This window comes from Bombus vosnesenskii, unplaced genomic scaffold (assembly GCF_011952255.1).
Source record: "Bombus vosnesenskii isolate JDL3184/JDL3185 unplaced genomic scaffold, Bvos_JDL3184-5_v1.1 scf7180000013314, whole genome shotgun sequence".
NCBI classification, from domain to species: domain Eukaryota; kingdom Metazoa; phylum Arthropoda; class Insecta; order Hymenoptera; family Apidae; genus Bombus; species Bombus vosnesenskii.
In genome coordinates this window covers 3,772,263-3,795,326 of record NW_022882960.1, presented here as the reverse complement: position 1 = coordinate 3,795,326, position 23,064 = coordinate 3,772,263, and the positions used below count along the sequence as shown (strand labels likewise).

Here is a 23,064-nt window from a genome sequence, read left to right as displayed (position 1 = left end):
GACTCGTAAAATTGTCATCCCTTTGATTTCATAATTACGTTATAGCTTTATTTTATTCTCCGCAACATACATTTTCGCGACTTGAAAAAATATATGAATTATATATGTCCACGAATCATACGAAATATATAAAATATATGAATTTATATAACAATAAACATAAAACACTATCTTACAAACAATAATAGAGCATTGATTTACACCACTATAATTCCTAGCCATTTATATATTATAGTGAACATACACTCATATTTTGCTTTTCAATCACGTTCAGCAAAACTCATTTATTAAGAGTTCAACTTACACATTCTCAACCGTCTGCATTACCAATCTTCTCCTTCTCCTCCCTCTATTGTCCGTGCTTATGACAAAATGCGAAAACGCGGTTCGCACAGCTGGCCCGGCGACGTCGCCGGAGAACCGATACCCGCGTCAGATAGAAATCGATGCGGAATCAGGTTGAATCTCCATTTACGTCTCACTCACCACACCGTCTAGCTATATCTGCACCGAGATTTCCGCGATTATTTATCCACGCTGCGCTGTGCGCACAGACACGCGGCACACCACGAGGTTCGCCAGGGGTCTGCAACCCCACCAATTCAGCTTCCAACCGCCCACGCTCTTTCACGAACGTGCACACATGCACAATTTATGCGAAGAATTCCGACCGCGCAGCTGCACGCTGTACTACGGCCGAGTGTCTGGATTCCAGCCGGCGGAAATACGAACGAGACCAACGATACGCTTTGATTCGCGATCTCTTCCGGTTCGACGTGTGTCATCACACTCGCGATACGGAAACGTAGACGATCGAGGTCGAAAAATTTGGCTGATGCAAGTAGGGTGGGGATGAGTGTGATTGAGGTTGCTCTTGGACGTTCTTGCTATGGTTTCTTGGAAATTATTAATTAACAGATTCGTAAGTGAAACTTGCCCATGGATTACAGTTACTCGCGAAAATATTCAAACAAGTGCAGGGATTTTACATAAATAGATATACTATGTGTCTTGTCATGAAATTCCATTAGCACCGTTATGAGAACCGATCATCGTGATTTATATCGATAAAGTTTGGAACAGATCTGAAAACGTACGTGGATCATAAAAATCCATAGATCCATGATCCAAAGATCATAAAAAAAAAAAAAATGATCATAAAAATATTTAGCTGATCAAATATTCTTGTCAACCACTGTGAGATTCACTGATCTTGCGCAATAGGAAATTAGATTGATGCAGAAATTGGAATGTATGCTGCTTGCTTTTTATATATTCAGGTATATTTTTAACGCGACCTTGTAATTTATGTGTATAAATATAGTATTTAATTTATATAACATTTACTTTTTTAAACATTTCAGTTTGCATAAATCGACGAAGATTAAACTAGGAAAACTTGTCGTTCTAAAAAACAGCTTCTCGTAAATTTCCATGGGACAGTCGATTAGTATTCACCCGTTCGATTAGTATTCATCCGGTCGATTGGATGAAACATAAAACACTCGAGCAAATTGCTACCATGCTCGGGTTAGTCGATTTTTCAGCTGTTTCTGTTCCACCTCGAAAAATCTTAAATTGCTCGTTGCCGTTAATCAGTCTGGCGGCTACTCCGCCACGAGACTAACCTTTTTAAGCTTTACACGCTCGTGCAAGCGTGTATCAATACATCGCTGTGAACATATAGTGAACCCTATTATGAGTGACGTTGATTGAATAATCGTATGTAATTATTCTAATCAGACTTCTCTACTCATGGCGCTGTTCTTCCTCGCCTCTTCGGGCTACGATGATTGTGATCAGGAGCTTCAACAAATGAACGCGAACTAAGCTGAATGGACGAAGAACGGCGAGTGGAATTTCGTGGATGCTCGGAACAAGCTCATCAGAGATGTAGCTCAGGTGTGTTAAGACAGGCAAGAATATTGAAAGACTAATTGGATCATTTTCGACCATTAACGATTTGGTATAATAAATTACTATTTTTTACCGGTAAGTGTAATTATTCGCAATATCTTGATTATTAAAGAAAGATAGGCAAATGAAGAGGAAGCTTTTCATTTCTGAAGGAAGATTTCGAAGGAAGATAACACAGGTAAATGTATATATTATTTAAAGTAGCAGCAGGTTTTTATTCAACAAAAGTATAACAAAAGCTTCTTTAAAATTTCGCTGCAATATTCCTATATTAAATATATAACGTAAAAGTACGCAATGAAAATGTGAAATCATCGTACCAATTAAAATTCGAATAGGGCATGTATTTTACATAAATAAAATCACAATTTGCAACACGTTTAACCTCCTTATCTACTTCGTAAAAAGTTCTCCTCGATCTTTCTCACGTGACACCCGTATCCATTGTAATACGCAGTCATATACACGCAATTATATCGTATGACAAATTCCAAATAACAATCGTCGTCTATTACCCAAGCCATGTACCAAATGACCAAGAACGATTTCTCATAGTATCTGACACGTTGCAAATCGGCTAGCACAAGAATCACGCAACCAAGTATTATCGGTTATAATGTAGCTGAAAACTCGCGAAGGAACGATGTGAAATGGCATAGAACGATGTTGGGCTAGTCGATCGTCCAATAAATCCGCCTTAAACGCTTTTGTTCGAGAACTATTCGCTGAAGTCACTTCCAGATGCATTGTGTCCTCGCGAAACGGCGTGTTGCGCAAAACGCAGCTGCGAATCGCGCAATTGAAAGCTCGCGGCTCGTTAGAGCGTTCGTTCTCTCGGCTAGTCCAACCCGCGCATAGTGCACTCTTTAGTTTTGTCATGGTGTTCCCTCCAAATCAGATCCACCCACAATTCATGTCCTTTAGCGACATGATATACGGCGCTTTTAACGGCTACCAAGCAACGAGACGTGATTCAGCGGCGTATATGCAAAGTACATATACCGGTGCCCGAGCAACGCCTCTTTAGGGCCGACTTGCACATTCGCTTTTCCCTGCGCCATGTTAATCCGCGAATGATTTACACGAGAAAACGTGTTACCGTCTAAGGCTACGGTTATAGCGGACGCGTAGTCGGACGAACTGCCGTTCTGACGAATGTAACATTTGAAGACTGGAACGTATAAAAAAATTACAAAAATTTACATGTATACATTTCTCATTACAATAACGTATGGAGTTTGTGCGAATATCAATTCAGCCGAAAAAAAATCCATTGTAATTGTAGCGTAAAGGAGCGTTCAGACGATCAATATTATTGTCAATTTTTGTATTTAATATTTTTGATTAAAATAGTAAAATTTAAGACATAATAAATTCCAAAAGATGTAACCCTTGTCGTTTTCTGATATTCTTTGCTAAATAATGCAAAGTAAGTTCTCGTTAATGCAAGAGAAGAAGGATGCAAGAAAACATAAAAAGTTACGATTCGATAATGACGAACGTAAGTCACTAACGACTTGTAATTGAATGTGTCGCAATCGTTTCTTACGTTACAGAGTTATATTCGCTGAATCGTGCAATTCAAAGATAATCAGTACGCTGCAACGAGTCGTACGTGATATACAAACTGAAATTCTTTTCTTCCGACCTGATTTGAACGTCGTTAACGATTCATATTATTCTGTACGCATTAGTTACGTGAAATTTCATCACATTTCAGTGATACATGAAGATACATAAAACTAATTATCAACCTCTACACTTACTTTTCACATAAATACCCACTTTTTTTATTGAAAATTGACGAATAAAAAATAATTAAACGTTGCGCGTAAATAAAAGTTCTGCAGTTTTAATTTTATACTTTTTTTCAAATTCAAGCATCTCGTTTAGCATCCGAATGTAATATTATTACTCAATAAAAATGATCGCAAATTCAATGACTACCGATAAAGGGCATATTCAACGTTGCATCCTTCTTACATTTTAGCTTAATAAAAATGTTGTTGAATTTACTGGAACGATTTGTTCTATTCAAAAGAAATTTTGACTCTCATTTGATAAATCATTGATAGACGATATAATTCAAATTATATGTATGTATTGCTCACAAGATCACGTGAAATAATCTAAAGGCTTAATATTTGCGCTTTATAAATATAGCTTCGACAAAAAGTGGCACGGTACTTGTGTTACGTTGTACCTGCATTACGTTATGAGGTATTAAATGAGGATAAAAATGAAAAAATTGGAAAGCCACGAGTATCTTTATTACGTAAAGAATGTTTATTGCGATCGTTAAATAGTTCGAACTAATTCTCGATCGTCGTAATTTTATCCCATAGACCAATACCGTTGACGTTCGGATCGTGCATACTAATTAACGATTACTATTCCGATGATCGTTAATCGGTACGTTGAAGATTAGTAGCGAAGATTATTAGTAGTAGCACAAATCGCTAACAAAACAGCGAATGGTTATTTGAACCGATCATCTATACATGGCCGACTATATAATTGCATGAAGACATCAAGGTGGTCGATACTGATAAACCGTTCTTGTAAACCACCTTTCTTTCGATCTACCCAGAAGCTGCCACGAGGAAATGATCGCAAAAGGAAGACGCTTAAACCAGGAAAAATAAAGATAAGCGGAGCCATTGAGATTTAGAATCGATCGCGAATAAATCTTTTCCTCCTCATCTTTATCTTACATTTTTCTTATTTTCTGATTTTCCTTCCTACGTATCACCCGCCCTTCTGTCTCTTCCTCTCTGCCTCTCTTCGTTTCTTTCACGGTTATCCTCGTCTGATTCGAGGAGAAGCCACAACATCCACGGTTATTAAGATGTTCGAACTGAAATATGGCGTCCAAAGGAAATAATTGCTCCTTTTCTCCCTCTATCGCCGCGCTCAGATAGCCAGCTACTAATTTATGGCCTAGCTATTTCGAATTGCGAGTAGTACGTGCACTACGTGCTCTTCCCCTTCGTAATCGAGACCCCTGCCGCGGTAGCTCTTGCCTTGGATCTTTTCTACTCCTTTTTCCCCTGCTTTTCGACGTTCCAACGTTTCTTTCCACTGGCTGGTTCACTCGGTACCAGGGAGAAAATTGTAGATCCCCGGAGGAAGATTGAAGGCAGGAAATAAAATGGTACAGGGCATCTTATAAGTTAGATGCTGTGGAAAGGAAGTGATTTAGGTAATTAAGCGGTATGCGCTGAAATTGACGTAACGATATGTCTCTGAAATTGTAGGAAGTAGAAAGTATAGTTAGCTTTTTGCGAGGTACATTAGAAGTATTTTGTATTTGCGGTGCGTTGTAATTGACATTGATTGAACGATACGTTTTGTGGAGATATAGATTTGAGAACAGTTTGCGAAATTTGTAGACAAAGTTTTAAAAAAGACGAAGTGATCCATGGAAAAATAAGCTTCAAGAGAAATAATTTTGTCAACGAAATTTAGAATTAAACAGTAATTATATTAAAATGGAATTAATTCGGATGGTAAATGGTATAGTATTATCAAATTTCGATTGCAAAATTTATTTAATTAAAATAATTTTCATTGCCTCTTACTTCGAGTGAATTATAGATTCAGTAGCTCCTATAACTTTGATATTCCGAACTAATTTAGAACATTATAGTTTATTATATATACATACGTACAGATTGTTATATTGCTCTAAACATACAGTATCTTCTTCGTGATAAAATGCAATTTATTTTTGTAAATAATTGAAAAACATTATGTCCCAATACTTACAATTCTACAAAATATGTTCTTAATTATCAGTAAATTTTTTCTATAAATATCGTTATCATTATCTAAAAAAAGAGAGAAAGAGAATCTTTAGAATTATCTCTAAGTACCATAAAATGCATTAAGAACTATGATTTTTATAGAGCCACTCTATTTATCAGTGACACTGTATTTTAAAATACAGGCCATCTATGGTACAACAAAAATATTTCCCTGTGCCATTTCTTCCACAGGCAGCAATAATTCTTCGGTAAAGAGAAATAATAAAAAATAATGCATAGGAAGGGCTAGGCATTATCTTTCTTCTGAATCGCCAGATAAACCGCGAAGACGCTATTACATGTCCACATGTATCCGTTTAAATGTTCTTTGCCTATGGCTCGGATCGATATATTTATCTGTACTACTCGAAACGTTGTCGTTCTCAAGAAGATAGATCGCTTCTCAAGTAGGAGATTATTAAGTAACATTACTCGAGACTGTTTCGTCTGCCGTACGTTTTATCTACATGAGACAGACATCGTGTCCTTTGTCACAGAGCAAAAAAAAACTTTTGCTTTCGAAGAAAACGAGTGACTCGCCTTTCCCCCAACATTTCGCTCTCTTTTTCTAACCGTTTCCCTTAATGTTCGACCGTCTCATTAATTCTGTGACAGAGGAGAAGAACCAAGGACTGGTGTAACTGTCCGCATGATAAATGCACACAGATAGTGCACCCTGGCTACCGTGCTACCATGCGTCTTACTTCTGTCTGAAGACCGAGTCATGAAACACGAGATTTCACGCATCTGGAACGAAACGAATGTGGCCTTGACGTTACGCCGAGATTCCACCCGACGAATTATTGGGCAGTTCGGCAAGTTCGTAACGAAATTTAGGAAAAATTTAAAAGATCGTAATTTAAAGTTAAAACTTTCGTAAAGCTAAAGTATGAACTTTGATGCTCTGATATTATATTATGCGAAAATCTTGTTGAAAAATGAGACCTCTCGAATCAAGAACAGTAGTTGTTCGAAAGATCCGGATAAATAATTCTCCTACAGTGTCGATAAGTACAACATAGGTAGATACATTATGTTCATTGTCATAGTTCTTTGGATTTTTTCGGTTCATTAGCGGCCGCAGATGAACATTTCTGAATAAGAATGTTCGGATACTGTTTGATTAAAACTATAGCTAACATGTGGAAGTTCTACTATTTATCTTCTTCTTCCTCTACTGTAAATTTGACTTCTATTTCCGATCCATAAAATACTTTAGATTAAAAAGGGGTGTTACTACAAAATTGTAAGAAAGTAGAAATTCTGCGAGAATTTATGAATTTAAAAATTTCTTCACTATTTTATATCTCCTGTGTTCCGTAAATCGTAATTTTGAGTTTCTCTTATGCTTCTCTTTAACTTAATTTTAAGTTTAATTTTAAGCTTAATTTTAAGTTTCTCTTATAACTTGTAAATAAATTCTGAACTTATCCAAAATACAGTATCTTCTACTTTCCTCGTATTTCACTAATTTCTCAAATATAATGCTTCCATAATTCAAGATGTAAATACGAAAGAGAATTAGTAAGTCAATACTTTCTCATTAAATATTCCACAATAATCAATTGTCGATGTCAATTCGACCGATGGTTTAGTGTATCTATGCGCAGGATCAATCAGCACTTCGAACTCGCAATCTCTACGACCGCATCTGACCCTTCAAATCTCCGAAGAGATCGCAAAAGTCATCGGGTACAAAGATTTATTCGCCATGATACACATTCTAAAACTCAGATTGAAACTTGATAATCTGTATTATTCATGTGTAGATCTTCGAATACTTTCTGAGTGGACACATTGCGAAAAGTGTTAACCATAAATTAACCAGTATAACCAATAAATTTATAAATAATTATACGATATTGTTCCACTAAATGAACATAAATTCAAATTGTACTAAATAATCTTCCTTCGACCGATTGAATAAAAATAATACAGCTAATTGTCTGTACAATTTTACTTTCTTACCTTCCTTTACTTCTTCCACAAAAAAACAAGTTGAGAGAACGTAACTCAGTAATTTGTTTACAAGTTCGACCATATCGTTGCAAGAGAAAATTGAAAGTACAGGCTCACCGAGCAACGATAACGTCCCAGTGTTCGATTTCAGCAATGGCAATACGGTTACATTATTAGAATAATCTCCTTAAAACTCATGGCCGTTGTAATTTCAATCGAAGACGAGCAACGATGCACTGTTATTACGCGGGCTATCGAGGAAGATGTAAATCAGCCGGCTGTTTATCGCGGTTCAATATCCGATTACGAGATCGAAGGACCTATTACGATGGATTCCGAGCATCGAGACGCAAGAGCAACTGGAAACAAAACGAAAGGGAAGGGAGTAGAACGTAAAAGAATACTCAAAGTGGTTGACATCCGCCGCGAACCGCTTCTCGTTTTGAGCCACGGAGAAAACGACGAAGAAATGTGGCGAATCGAGCCAGAATCTGCTATGGTACGGTTATGGTAATAAATATCGTTCGAGAAGGCTGGTATCGGTGGATCTAAGCGTGATTGTATGTAATGATAATCAGCAACCGTTTTACGACGACTGCCCAACCATAAACACTGCATCCAGCCGGCCAATTAACGGTTTCGACTAACTAAGAAATGCGCGTACACTCGAATACAGAGCGAAATCGAATTTTTGTCGTTTCTGTCGTCGAACAAGCATGATTCAATCTGGTCTGGATCACATTCGATATGGAACAGTCGCACGAGGGTGAGAATATGGGGTGACTGTTCGTGACTGAATTTTCAATTTGGTGAAATTTGGTTTAGTTTCGAGTCTGATGAGCTGATTGGATTTTCTGCTGGATCACCTTTGTGATAAAAAAAGAAGTGAATTAACTTCACTGTGACAGAGATTGTACAGTATCGGTGCACTCTGATAGGATATGCGATAGGAATTTCAACATTAACGAAGATAATTCATTTTCACGTAAATGCGTAAAAATGCGCAATTCCCTAATCACGAGCCGCATCATAAAACTTGACGCAAGTTTGCATCACGAATTTGCTCGCAGATCATGGCGATCATCCTCGTAAGTTTGAACTATCGTTGAATCAGAGATACGGATAATTGCAAGCGTGGAGGGGCCAAATTACGCGAGCGATAATTCAAGCGTCTGCCTCTGATTTCCGTCATCGATTAACTTATCGTTCGATTGGACACGATTGAGCGCGGCTCGAGCGGAACGTTAAAGCTCCTTCGGTCTGCGGCGGCTAACTGGTTTGGTCGCGCGGTTTTTCATCGGTCCCGCTCGCTTGTTATTAGCGAGCAGCGTGGCATTAGCGCGAGCTCCGTAATGCCGCGTCTGTTCTAGTTACTTTATGTTAAGCGAGGGGGCCGAGGCGAGGACGGTAATTTGAGACCATTAACCGCGTCCTTGCTGGGCCGTTTAATCCCAACGAAATCCCGATTTCCATAAGTGGACAATGTAACGAACAAAAAGACACCGCGCTGGACATGCGACCTGTGAAAGTAGAATTCAATAGTTGTTGGAGATTGCCGTTGGGTGCAACGCGATGGGTGACGATGAACGTGTGGAAATTGTTCATTTAAGAAGAGTAAGTTGTAAAAGATAATGAACATTTAGCTTGATCGACGAAAATTGGTGCAAGTTGTTACAGATTGAAGGATGATGGTTACGAAAGGTTTTGTTTAGAGGTTGGTGACTGCTAACGCAACGCTAGAATATGGAAAATAATAAGAATAGATAAATTACATATAAGTAGAGTTTGTTATTAATTATACGTAAGTTAATTAAATATAAAGCGTTTTTTACCACACATTCTTCAAAAATTCAGCAAGTCCTTACAGGGTTAACGCGAAACTTAATATCCGAAATTGTAAGACAGTTAAACTTGAGCGATTAAAACTTTCGAATACTAGGTACATAACTTTATGCAATTGAGGGATAGTAATTGAAATCGTATTTGGAGTCTATTAATAGTGTTGTCAATTTTCTAGAAAGATGATAGAAATAAGAAAAATATACTGTTCTGAATTTTTAGAAAATAGGAAGTCTGATGCAGAGAACTATAAATTACTTATCTATTTGGCGATGATTTTGCAAAATACCATAATAAATATAATTAAACAGTATAATTTGCAAAAGTACAACTATAGCGACTTTATATATAGAAATTTTTCGCAGTTATCAGGCTGCAAAACAACCATAATTTTGTTTAATCTTTTAAATGTGTATTTTCTTCTTGCCAAATCTTGTATCCATTCAGACCTGAACTACCAATTCTGATTCTTAGGATTTATCGTTGCATACATTTGTAGTCGACGAAGATTTATTATAATTGATAGGAAATCTCAATAAATTAAATTTTATTCAGCCACGAATGCATTGCAATAATTGCCTTTCACCTTCCCATTTCCTCATCTTTGGTTAAAATATCAAGTAAAAGAAGAGTTATTTTATAATGCCAATTGTAAAATAAATCTACGAGAAAAAACTTATGACATCGAAACTATAGCACTTGAGTCTTCTGGAAAATATTCAACTTTTTACAAATAAATTTTCTTCTATAACACGATCTTGTAAATTCTTTACTGTAATTCTTTTAGGGCATTAAGTTGGAATTAGGAGACAGTATTTAATTGAAAAAAACTAGCGAACTATACAAAACCATAATTACGCGGCATTTGCCAGAGTGGTTGCTCGCAAAATGGCCTACATACCCTTCCCTTTTCTTGTGTAAGTAGTAGCCGAAAGATAATCGTGTAATTTAGACGGGAATTGCCAAAGGTGGCGAAACGTGAAAATCTATTTGATGATAGTACAGACGGTCGTTAACAGTTCTAGCACGAGATTGTGCCGGCTTATCTTCCGGTCGATCGATAAACCTGCTGCTCAATGGGCCCGGAAAAATTTAAATTGCGCGTGATTCGATCATAATCGTCCTTAATCGTTGGCACGCTATAATCGTTTTGCGAAACGACTTTCGCGTGATTTTTATTCTTTCCTTCCTTTTTCATCGATTCTCTCGATCGCGACGTTGGAAATGATTCGACGTTATGATGAAACGTGTAGCTCGTGATACGATAGGAAGATGATATGGGATCTTTGTGTGTAAAGCTGTGAAGATAGAGATACGGTCAAGCGATCGATGTATTTGAAAGGAACAGTATGTTATACAATGTTAGTGGCATGAAAAAGATTCTTTTAAACAAAATTATAACATGGTTGAGTGGTTCGGATAGGTAATTGTAAGAAGGGTATCTAATTATCTTAGTTGTTCGCTGTTTTTGAAACTTAATTGGTGAAATTAATTTAAAGTGGCCTGTACTTGTACTTTGCAACGACCGTACTTGTTCTTTCTATCTAGATAGCGTTTGGTTACGCGTTTCGATTTTATAGATGGAAATTTTATAGGAAACTAAATTTTTGTAATTGCTGTAAGTATAGTTTTGCAGTTAAGTACGTATCTTTGGAGTTAGTGTTTATATTTTTTTAGTATTTTGCTTTTTCAATTGTTTTATAGGTAAACATAAAGAGATTTTTAGAAATAAACTTATGAAATTTTAATAGAATATATATATATTTTTTCTTCTGATCAACAAAGAAAAGTAAGTCAGATAATTATAAAATAAGTTACATAATTCTATAACACTGCGTATGCCAAGGAAAGCACGATTTCAATTCATTTAATTTACATTTTCAAATAACTGGATTTTGCTCAACATAGGTTGATTACATTAATTATGTATGAAACTAAATGTCGAGAGATACAAATAATTATATAAAACAAAAATTTTTGATTCGCGACATTGCCCGTTACTGTTACTAATTTTTGATATGCAGTAGATCCGATGTATCCAAATAATGAATTTTATCATACATAATCACATAATTCAATGTAACATGAAACTTTATAAATTTCATTTCAAGAAAGAGTCCTTGGTTTGGAATATAGAGTGCATCCAGTGCTTCAAACATTACAACAAACACTAAAAATCAGTGCATCTTTACCTTTATTTTTAACTAGAATTACTAACTTTTAATATCTATTTTTAAATATATTATATAATAATTATAATTAAAATCATGTAATCGCAGCGATAAATAGGACATTCATAGACTAATATTCAAAAAATTTTATTGTAGCAATAATTCGAGATTTAGTAACATCTTACAATACGTGCAAAAATGATTATAGTCTATAATTGTTAAAAAACGAAATACATGATATTTGTATATTGAAATAAAAGGTGGTAAGATTGGACAAAATACCGAATTATATGAAGTATATTAAAAGCTAGTAGTCACGGCTATTAGTTAAGTTTTGACTTACTTATAAGTAAGTTTTTTAAATATTTCTAATAATTTTTTATGAATATTAAAAAATTTCTTGAATACGTCGGTTCTACCGTATATTATAGTATTCAAATTCTTTAAAATTCGTAGATCTTGTATCACTTTGTATATGTTTGCGTTGTGTCCTACATCTTGAATATTGGCGATCGTTACCGAAAAAATTCCATATCATTAAAGATTCGTCAGACTGAAGAGCTAAAAAAAATATGTACATTCACTCGTTAATTTCCTTGATGACATTAGAATTTTTAATTTACGTAAGAATGCAGATACGATAATTTCACAAAGTTCACAAACTACATAGCAGTACTACGAACAAAAACATACAAATTACAGAACATTAAATTGTTAGATTCCTTCTTTAACCATTATCCAAAAACACATGTTTTCGAAACTTTTGTAGCTTCCTAGCTGTTAACATTTTTCACGAATTTCATAAGTCTTTTTGTGAAGAAATATGTATCGATATTCAACAGAAACAACTGCATTCTTAAAACCACAAAATAACTTGACTAAACAAACAGTATAAAAACCAATAATTTACCGCTCAAACTAAGAACTCTCCATATCGTTACTTTATACGATGTTGATAATGTCACAACTCAAAAAATGTGAAAGCTTCAGACGAGAGTCTTCTCAAAATTTATATTTTCGAAAATACTAAATGCAGACCTTATTACTTTAACGTAACTACCCTCTCACGGAAAACTGATTATAAATATTCATGATAAAATAACCGTGTTACATGATAAAAATAGAAACATAACGTAAACCTTGTATGCATTAAAAGCAAATTAAAAATTTTGTCAGTTGTGTAGCTATCCTTACCAAGCAGTGATATGATCATACTTCCCACTCGAAACCTATCTACCAGAATAGATACAGAAAAACATATTTCAAATTCAGCATAGGGACATCATATAACATCAAAGGACATAGTACTAGCATAGTACTCACAGAGAGCATTCTACGAAACTCATAATTGATCACGATCGATCACAGTTACAGAAATAACACCAAGTGCAGATACCATGGGACTTAACGAATTTTTATATTTTCATATTACGTCTAATAATCTTCTTCTCGTCTCATAAATCACTAGACTCTTCGAATCCGAAACCCTTATTACGTTTAATACACGTGACACTTATCACAGATCCAATTACGATTTCACAGTTTCATCGAATAATAAAATAAACGAGAGGATTCTCACGTACCTAACTGCGTTTGATCAGAATTCCACATAATGGCGTTGATTCGCATTTCCTTATCCAAAGGTACCTCGTCCACAATGCGATCGAGGCTTGCGAGAACCGGTATCGCAGTGCATGTGTCATTATGCCGCTCCGCGTACGACCAGTGAACGACAAGCTCACCACTGTGCTTATTCCATAACATATTCTTCACGATACCTTGGAACCGGACGTCGCGATAAGTCGGTGTACTTAACCTGTTCATGTCCCAAAGGGTCAGCGAAGCGTCACCCAGGCCACCGCCTATGCATAATAAACCACTTTCGTACGGGTGCCAAGCTAAAGCCTGAATATAGTACATAATTCATTTTAAACAGTGTCCAACTTTGCAGACGATAGAAGTGTGTAACGGGAGATATCGACTTACTAGAATAGGCTCGTAGTAAAGAATGTCAATGTGCACGATCAAACTTGGCCACTGGAAAATCCGAACTTTCCCTTCTATCGCCGAAGTTGCGAGATAACCATAATTCGATGAAAATGCGATTATTAAAATAGTTGAAGAAAACGCGGGGAACGAATTAACGACCTCGCCATCCTGAGCTAAATATATCGTGATCGCACTTCGGTCAGCACTGCGCAATATTAAAGAAATATACATATAATTTATATCCATTTTCTAGCTAATTACAAACGAAATATAAATGAAAGCAAGCACCCTACCGACAGCACTCTGAACTTTGTTAACTTATTGAAACACCTACTAAACTGGTCACTAAATTGTAATAATAATTGAAGATTGAGTAGATTTATAAGTAGATTTATGCAAATTCGTATCTTTATGAACACAAGTAGAAAGATAAGACCTAGGGAAAGATTCGATTCACTTATTAGATTTTATAACGAACATAAATTGTAATGTTAACGACATAGTAATAGAATAATTAAAAAGTGGCTCACGGCGAGGCGACGCGAGACCGCAGACGATCGACAAGTACATAATTGTGGTAAGTAAATCAATGACATTTATCAAGCCAGATCAGATCGTAATAAAAGGTCGTTAATAGATTGAAATGATATTCGATGATGAATGGTCATTCGTGTTTATCTTATATTTATGCAACAACCACAAATCTCTGTATAGATGGATACTACTCACGTGACGGCATGTTGGTCATTCTTAGACCAGCAGACGCAAGTCACGTCACTATCGCACGTGGCTGTCGTCCAAATCGCCTTCTGCCTATCTGTACAGTACAGTCTCACAAACGACGGAGTGCATATCAACAGTTTATTACCTGGACAGAAATGTAGAATTTTCTTGTAAGATAATGTCAATATTAATTACAACAATTGATGTTTGCAATGCAAAAATTGAGATTAGAATTATTTTAATGTAGACACGATCTCTTCGTTTATGGATTGACGAATTTAAAAATTGATATTAACTTCCCATTTAAGTATTTTGTTATAGCGTTATAACTTACAACTCGCAAGTCCATGGATATTTGAATAATGGATTTCGGATATGGTATATCATATTTGAAATATTATAGGGAATTTTCCAAATTTATTAGAATCTTCAATCTATGTTGTTTCTAAATATCAATTGGTAGATGGCGAAAAGGAATGCAGAATTTTGTAAGTCGATAAGTTGGTAGCCAGAAAATCTCAAACGCGTTTATTTTTAAGATTCGCAATCGATATAACAAATTAGATGTGGTATTAGATTGAGATTATTTCTTTTAAAATAATGAAAAATTTAATTCTGTCCGGATATTCAATAATAAAGTAAATAAAAAAAATATGTATCTAACGATATCGGGGAAATGTAACGAAATACGTTAATTTTATACTTTTGTAGTTATGTTCATTGTAGGCAGCTTCAGCTTTCAATTTTTAATAGATTTAATATGCGTAATAGAGTCTTTAACACATCAGTAATTATATATTTTGCGTAACGTTACCTACCAGCGTTATTCCATTTTAATGAATCAACATTATGTATTTTCAGGCTTATCGAGTCCAGAATATCAGATTTGAATATATTGTAAAATTTCACCACATCATCAGTTGCTACCGCGATTGCATTTGCTGAACTCCAATCAATTCGTCGTTTCTGGTACTCTTAAAAACAAAGAATAAACATAATTTCAATATATTCTCTCAAACATATTCCGTGCATTGTATACTACAGCGTAATCTAATATAATATTATAATATAGAGTACTATAAACATCTCGGAAACATACAAACTACGGAGTACATAATCAAGATCTTTAATAAACAGTGAAACATATTATTAAACAAGTCAATAAGGAAAACATTAGTATCAAAGTAGGTTCATAAATTTTCGAAATAAAAAGACAAATATGAGAGGTATAGTAATACAGTCAATTTAAGTATATAATTCGTAAATCGTAATTAGATATATAATAATACAAATGCGAATATCGAAAGATTAAAATACAACTTTCCATGTAAATGAAGGAAGCTGGTAGTACACGATGACATGCCACCATATTTTTATACATCATGGGAAACGTTCTAAATACGCCATGGAATTCTTACCTGATAACGTGGAGAAGTCATGCGTATTTAATATGGAATACATAATGCCTATTAAAGGCCTTTTTCGTGGCTTCGATTTCCACATTCCATCTTTGAAGTATTCCTCGTCCCACAGGTCTTTAGGTAGGCCTACTAAGCTTCCAGGCACCTTGTTTTCCGAGGATAAGTGGCTGCGGCGCAGCACTTGTTTCTGCCTCAGCCCTGGTATTACGTTTTCTTTCGCCATTAATTGGTGCATAAATTTCTTTCGCCAATTATCCGACAGAGATTCCAGCTGTGCCGTTTGTCAGGGTTTAGTGACTTAAGCGACACTTGACAGCGAAAAATTTGCACTGTGTGTTCCTGTGAATTTCTACATTTTCTCTTTCGTTTCCTTTCTTTTTGGTAAATCGAATGTGAATTTTTGAAACGTCTCCATATCTCGCGGTTTCAACACGAGAATTTTCAACCGGAATAAGATAAAATACGAACCTTGGTAAATTGAATGCGAATTTTACAACGTTTTTGTAATTCTTACTTCCAGTACAACTTCAGATTGTAAATGAAGCTTCAGCTTGGATTGATCAAGAGAAATCAAGTATATGTACAATAAAGTTGTATATAATAATTAGACTGTGGGTGTTTATGCAAATCCGATTTTTATAAACACAACTAAAGAAACATAAAGATTCTTTTCACACACTAAATACACGTTGCAATGAGAATGAGATTTCGCATATTTTATTTAATATGTCTCTATATTTTGTATATTTCGTACAATTTTTCGTTTTTACGTTTCCCACAAACGTATAAACATTGAAAATGTAATAATAACGATATTACATTAATTTACAGTATATAAATTAGAACAAACTAGAAGTTACAAAATTTCTTAATATTCTCGACAATTTAGTTGACCTTAAACAACAAATTCAATAGATGATCGAATAGAGACAAGTATTATAGCGATAATTTGAGATCCAAATTATCATTTCATAATTAGGTTTCACATTAGCTTGAAAAATGTTATCATAGAATTTCGGAAAAGGTGGAGACTAAAATAATGTACTATGATCAGAATTAAATACGTATAGAATAAGTGTATAATAGTTGATTCCCCATTTTCCTCAGGCGTCACGATCTTAATTAGAAATCGATTTATCGCTCGTGAGGTAATTACGATCGATCGATTAGGTCTTTAAACACGAACAATCGGAGTCGCTAACGATCGATTCGACATCGTAGTTCGTGTCGGCGTTCGTTTATAACACATTCATCGATTATGAGGATTTAATGACATGATAATGATCTTGTTTCGTACTATCGGAAGTGAACTGTGTATAATGCGATAATGAAACGGTATACGTTTGAACTCGTTCAACATCCATCTAAACATTTACATTTAACATTACTTAAAATTGTCATTTGTTTCATCACATATTTGATTTCTATCACTGAAGTATTTTATAGTTCGTGAAATATGGTAAATTTTGATTTAGAATCCTTAGAAGAAATGATTTTTCCATACTTCGAAAAATTTCTCAAACTGAGATATTCCATTCATCTTAAAGTTTAAAAGCTGTTACATTCAAATAGTTAGATCTTATAAATTCATAAATCATGGATCCAAATCTGACGTTTAGAAACTTATTGTCAGTTAATGTCGAAAATGGAAACTTGCGTAACATTAAAGTAAACTAAACGATGAAATCAGAATGGAATTTACATTTGAAACTATGGTTAAGTAATTATCAACAAATCATATCTTTATTATAGTATCTTCAGAAATCTCTTCGACAAAAATATTTCAACCCTTCTAGAGTTCAGAAACATATACATTGAACGCCATAAAATCTATAATATTTCAAACTCTTTAAGATCGAACCTACAGGATTGCCTCTCAAGAAGAGAAATTCTTCTCATATTCCACCTCCTTTATCATCTACTTAAAAACTTTTTAACCTGCTAACCAGGTCATCGTTTAAGTAGAAATTTCTATAATCCTGTAACAACGTTACAAGTTAATAAAAACAAATTAATCTCTGATAGATGATTTTAATTCTTCCATATATCATATACGATACATCCAATTTATTTTCAGCATAAACGAGGTAATACATAAAAAAGTAGGAGATTCATAAATAATGAAATTATTATCTTCACGAGATTAGGGAAACCGAGTAACGAGTTAACCTGTTTTTCCTAGTTAACGGATTGTCATTTTTTCACAATTCATTCAGAAAATGATCAAATAAAAATCTCGTCGTCATTATCTACATCTGAATCTTCTAAATAACCCACTATTGCACACAATCTCCCTATTCCCTAGGGTAAAGATTTCCAAGCTTCCTCTCGTCCCCTTCCTTTCTCTCTCTCTCTCTCTCTCTCTCTCATAATAATAATAATCTCAGTAACTTCTCTCTTCATCTTTAAAACGAGACGAAAATAAGCCACAGCGTGCGATTATCGCCATAAATCGCATCGTGAAACGGTGTGCATCAATGAAGCTATATTCATAGATAAAGATCCATTATACGGAAATAAGGATAAAGTGAAGAGTGCTCTGGTCGAATATCAAGCAGAGGAGAAGAAAACAGGTAGAAGGAAGAAAAGGACGGGACATAGAAGAAAATCGGCAGAGGAAACTATGCTACCATGTTGCTGCCTGTTATTACAGTAATGATATCGAAGTTGCGTTACACACAGGAAATTACATTCCTGGAACTTCTTCAGCCAACAACTTTGAGATTTCCGTTTAATTAGAATTTTCCGATCAATTTTATAACTTCATATCTCCTTTCTACTTTTCTTGTATATTAATCATCCAATAAATGTTCAGTAAGTTCGTGTCACTTATTTCCCTGCTGATTAGGTTCACTTCAAAAGCTTCGGAATTCTTTATTAATAATTATTAAAATTCTTTGTTATAATTTCTAATATTATGTTTCTGGTAAAAAAATTCTAGATTCTATTTTTATAATTTCTTTTAGGTCGTTTCATAAGTTCTCGTATTCTTCCATTGTTGTTATTCGATAAAATATCGTTGCTCTACGTAAAAATTATATCGTTACTTTTCGATTTTTCTCTTTATTATAAAATCTTTAATAAGGGAAAATTTCAAAAGGGCTAGCATGATGATGGGAGAATGACAATCAGAACCACAGTATTTATGAATTTCGTAAGAATAGACAAACAAATAATAAGAACTGGGAATAATAATTTAATCTGTCCGAAAGTTCTGCATGTAGAAACATGTCAAACATCGTTTCGAAGTTCCAAGAAAGAAACTTCGTTCAAATTCTAAACCACAGTTTTTTTTTTTTTTTTTTTTTTGAAGCGAGATAGAAAAGCGGGAAGAATACACTGACGATTGAACTCGTGTGGAATACTTTCCTATACTTCTATACCAAATTCTTGACAAGATAAGGAAACAAAATAAAACAACTTACGAAACGACTTATATACTACATTGTATACGTGCATACTACATTTTGCAGCAATTTTCCAATAAAGCATCGTGGACATTTTAGACCGGTTTCACGCGAAGATACGTGTATGATAGATACTGAATATTCATGTACACCAATGGAAACATTCACACGACGATTCTCGTTAAACGCAGTATCGCGATACTCATTTCGTGTATCCATCGTGTATCTTGACAACCATGTTTTTTCCTATAAAGAAGTCAGGCGAAACATTGAAACAAATGGCGACATTCACACGGTACGCATTTCGCGATATGTGTATCGCTACAGGCGTGTAAAACCGGCCTAAACATCATTGAACCTTTATGATACTTTCACGAGACGAATTCGCATTAGTATTATCAAATCCTATTGTCGGATTATGTGGTACGACCTAATAAATATTCATTCTGAAAATCATCTGTTGGTAGTCCTTACACACCACAAGGATAACACGATACATTCAGAGTTAGAAGAAGATAAGGACGAAGTTCTTTGTTTTTCCATTTATCTTCTTTTTTATTCCCGTGAAACTTCAACTATTTTCTCGGCGTCTAAGAACAGTAATTTCCGTGTAGTGAGTCTCTTCTCCGCCGTGATTTCGATCTTATCTCTATCAATTATCGAAGATTATATACCCTTACGTCGATAAACACGAACAAGATAACTTACGCCTACATCCGGACAGCATTTATGCTAATTCAATGTTTGATGTTGCAACAACTACCGTTCAAACATTTTTCTAACATTCGGATCCATTAAGATCGCGTAATACGACCGTTTCGGACGATGCTGTGAACAAGCTTCAAAACCGGTACGTATTTTAAGTCATTTATTTTGGGAATCAAGGATATTCAACATAGAGATCCGCCCAGATTGAATAGTTTATGCATAATAATCTTGTAAAATATTATATGTGCAAATTGGAAGTACGTCTAATGGTCCGGTCAGAGTGTCATCATTTTACTTCAGCGGAGCTTGTAACATTAATAAGATTCTTCATGCAAAAATTAGTACAATACTGTACTTTATAAGATACCGTATATACTACTTACGTGACTGAATAATTTTTTATTCTGAAACTTCACAGTTCAACGATATAATAATATTACATTTTGTCCGAAAAATTCTGATAACTGTCGCGTTCATTGTAACTGTGTTCGTTGTATTGAATTCCTTGGAATAGAAAATATTTGCGGGTTGAAAATATGTGTAATATGTAGATTTTTAAATTTTAAGAGCTTAAAATTTTAAGATCTTAAGAACGCTTAAGAAAAATTTAATCGTATAATTGATAAAAGGACGAACCTTTTGTTTTTTATCTTCTGTGAAAAAGAAAGTGGAAACTATTATAGAGAAAATGTAGAATTCTTATAATATATGAAGTTATCAAAGTTCATGGTCTACTGTATTTGAAAGTTATGTAACTTCATATAAATCATGTTAAAAAAATTTATCAAGTATAAAATTTATTATTTCTGTTAGATTATTGAATTAATGTAACTAAATTTAGCTTACCTGCTTAAACACATCGATTTCATTTTGCTTCAACATACTATTGGGTTTTTTTGTCAGAAGATAATTTGCAGCTTCCTTGTTGTATTTGATGTTTATAAATCTATCTTCCGCATGACCCTGACTTGGAAACTTAAATGGATACTTTCTAGCAACTTGCGAAGTAGATTTTGCATCACAGGGTTGACAGTTCAAGGCAATTGATCTCGGAACATTTTTCTGAAAAAAAAAACTTCTTTTTTAACTGATCTATATAATATACAGTATTTTATATTATCTATTGAAACTGGAAGTAATATAATTTACACGATAAATTAACTTTAATTACTTTGCAATTTACCTTATACTCTGATTAATAACAATAAAATTGTAATGTAAGAAATATTCATAAAAACAATTAATGACTAAAATATAGATATTAGAGAATATAATAGAATATTCTAAATAATATTATAGATGAGATACATCCGTAGAATATGATATAATTCAATTTATATTTTCAATCCTATAATACTATCTATCCATAATTCTACTTGAATTTTCTTAATGTCTTATTATTGGAACGAAAAATACAATGCAAAACTATAAAATAAAATATTATGTAAATATTAAAATTTATCGATCGTTATATTGCTGTTGAATCCCTTATCCTATACCTTTTCGCAAATTCTTCAAATTAGAAGAGAACAAATTAAGTCACACGTAAAATTCAACATTTCACAAAATTCAACATTATTTATCATTGTACGAAGATAAAGGACTTTTGGCAAAATAATTTGAGCTACTAGCATTATGTACGTCTAGTAGAGTGAAGTACGAAGGGATAATATTTATATTGAGCAGGCCTTATACCCCCAGCGAACATCTGGTTTCGAACGAATGACAAATGGAACTGGGTCTTGAACCTGATCTTGTCTACTGGATTTTCAGCCACGTACGAACAGGTTTGAATTTCTTATTCTTTCTAATCGATTTCTTAATCTTCGTGACATTATCTAAAACTTCTAAACTTCTTCTCTTCAATCGCCTTCATCGTTCATTAAAATTTATTAAAATTCGTTAAAAACAGCTCGCCCGGGCGCAATCGCAGATCCAATATTTTTGCCAAGAGGAAAATTTTGAAATTTATGCGTTCGGGGCCGAAAATCGCGATATACTAAACATCATTACGTGATAAAAATCACGACAAAGGTTAATGAAATATGAAGACCATAACTTATGCACAAAGTTATATTTCCAAAGGATTGAGTGTGTGTTTGTTAGGCTCCGTGCATGATATTCTGGACTTATCGCGAGAAATTCCTATAAATATACTGGCTCTTCTTCTGCTGCACGAACGGCCACAAGCAACGCGCTTCTGCCTTGGATTTCCGGGACGATACTTTAAACGGGAAAGCAGAAAGGTGGCATCCTAATTCCGAGTTACGATGGCGTTCCCTCGAGGCCGTTCTCTCGGCCGTAACGGTGAACGATCGTCCATTTAAATCGTCTGTATCGCGATTTATTGCTCCTCGCTTCTGGTTCTATGTCATGCGGTTTTCTTTCGAGGATGTTACTGTAATTGGTTATACGCTGGCATTTCTTCGCTTTCCTTTCTGTCACCCTTTCCTTCTCTTTGTTGGCAAGTCTGCGAAATTGATTCGAGGAGTTGGAACGATCAAAGATGCGAGTATCGAAGAAAGAAGAAAGGTAACATATATGTGCCATGTGAGATACGGTGGAAAGAGTCGTAAGTGCTAGAATGATATATTTTGGCTTTTAGAAGCATCCCGAGGTAGAGATATGCTCGTATCCATAAGTATCAAGACACTTGCAGAAAGTGAAGTTATCCTCGAGAATGATTAGAAAACTATTTGTACAGTATTATCTGGTTTAAAACTTAATGTAAAGATAGGCAGAGATGGCTGAATTTTAAACGAAGAATCCATATGTTTAGGGTTATTATAGAAAAATCTTATCTTTATACATATATTATAATAACATTGAATTTCTTCATATTTGTGCCATTTATGTCACTCAGCGGCTGCTTTAACTAATTCTGGCAATTGTGTTAATTTTGCTACTCGGAGTTTTGCATCTACTTCATACGGTACGTTTGTATAAAATTTAGATTAGGGGATTATGGGGATGTACACGTAAAGATTTTGAATACATTATGTTTCTCTTATAACTCGCAGAAAGAGTTTTTATACATCCAAGCAAAAGGTAAGGCTAATTAATCTGTGTTTGAGAAAAATGAAAGAAATGAAGTAAATAAATTTAGTTAATACAATACATTTTT

At 34.5% G+C, this 23,064-nt stretch overlaps 1 protein-coding gene across 1 annotated transcript in view; it reads right to left on the bottom strand.

Moving 5' to 3' along the window:
• Nucleotides 1-11,851: 11,851 nt before the first annotated feature.
• The window catches only part of LOC117235117 (protein cortex-like), a 249,589-nt gene continuing 238,376 nt past the window's right edge, over nucleotides 11,852-23,064 (bottom strand). The window contains exons 2-8 of the mRNA XM_033496852.1: nucleotides 20,787-21,002; nucleotides 15,823-16,096; nucleotides 15,223-15,378; nucleotides 14,411-14,549; nucleotides 13,679-13,886; nucleotides 13,276-13,597; nucleotides 11,852-12,253 (exon numbers count right to left, since the gene is read on the bottom strand). Coding sequence (XP_033352743.1) covers nucleotides 12,108-12,253; nucleotides 13,276-13,597; nucleotides 13,679-13,886; nucleotides 14,411-14,549; nucleotides 15,223-15,378; nucleotides 15,823-16,096; nucleotides 20,787-21,002 — 1,461 coding nt within the window. The 3' untranslated portion in view covers nucleotides 11,852-12,107. The remainder of the gene's footprint in view (nucleotides 12,254-13,275; nucleotides 13,598-13,678; nucleotides 13,887-14,410; nucleotides 14,550-15,222; nucleotides 15,379-15,822; nucleotides 16,097-20,786; nucleotides 21,003-23,064) is intronic.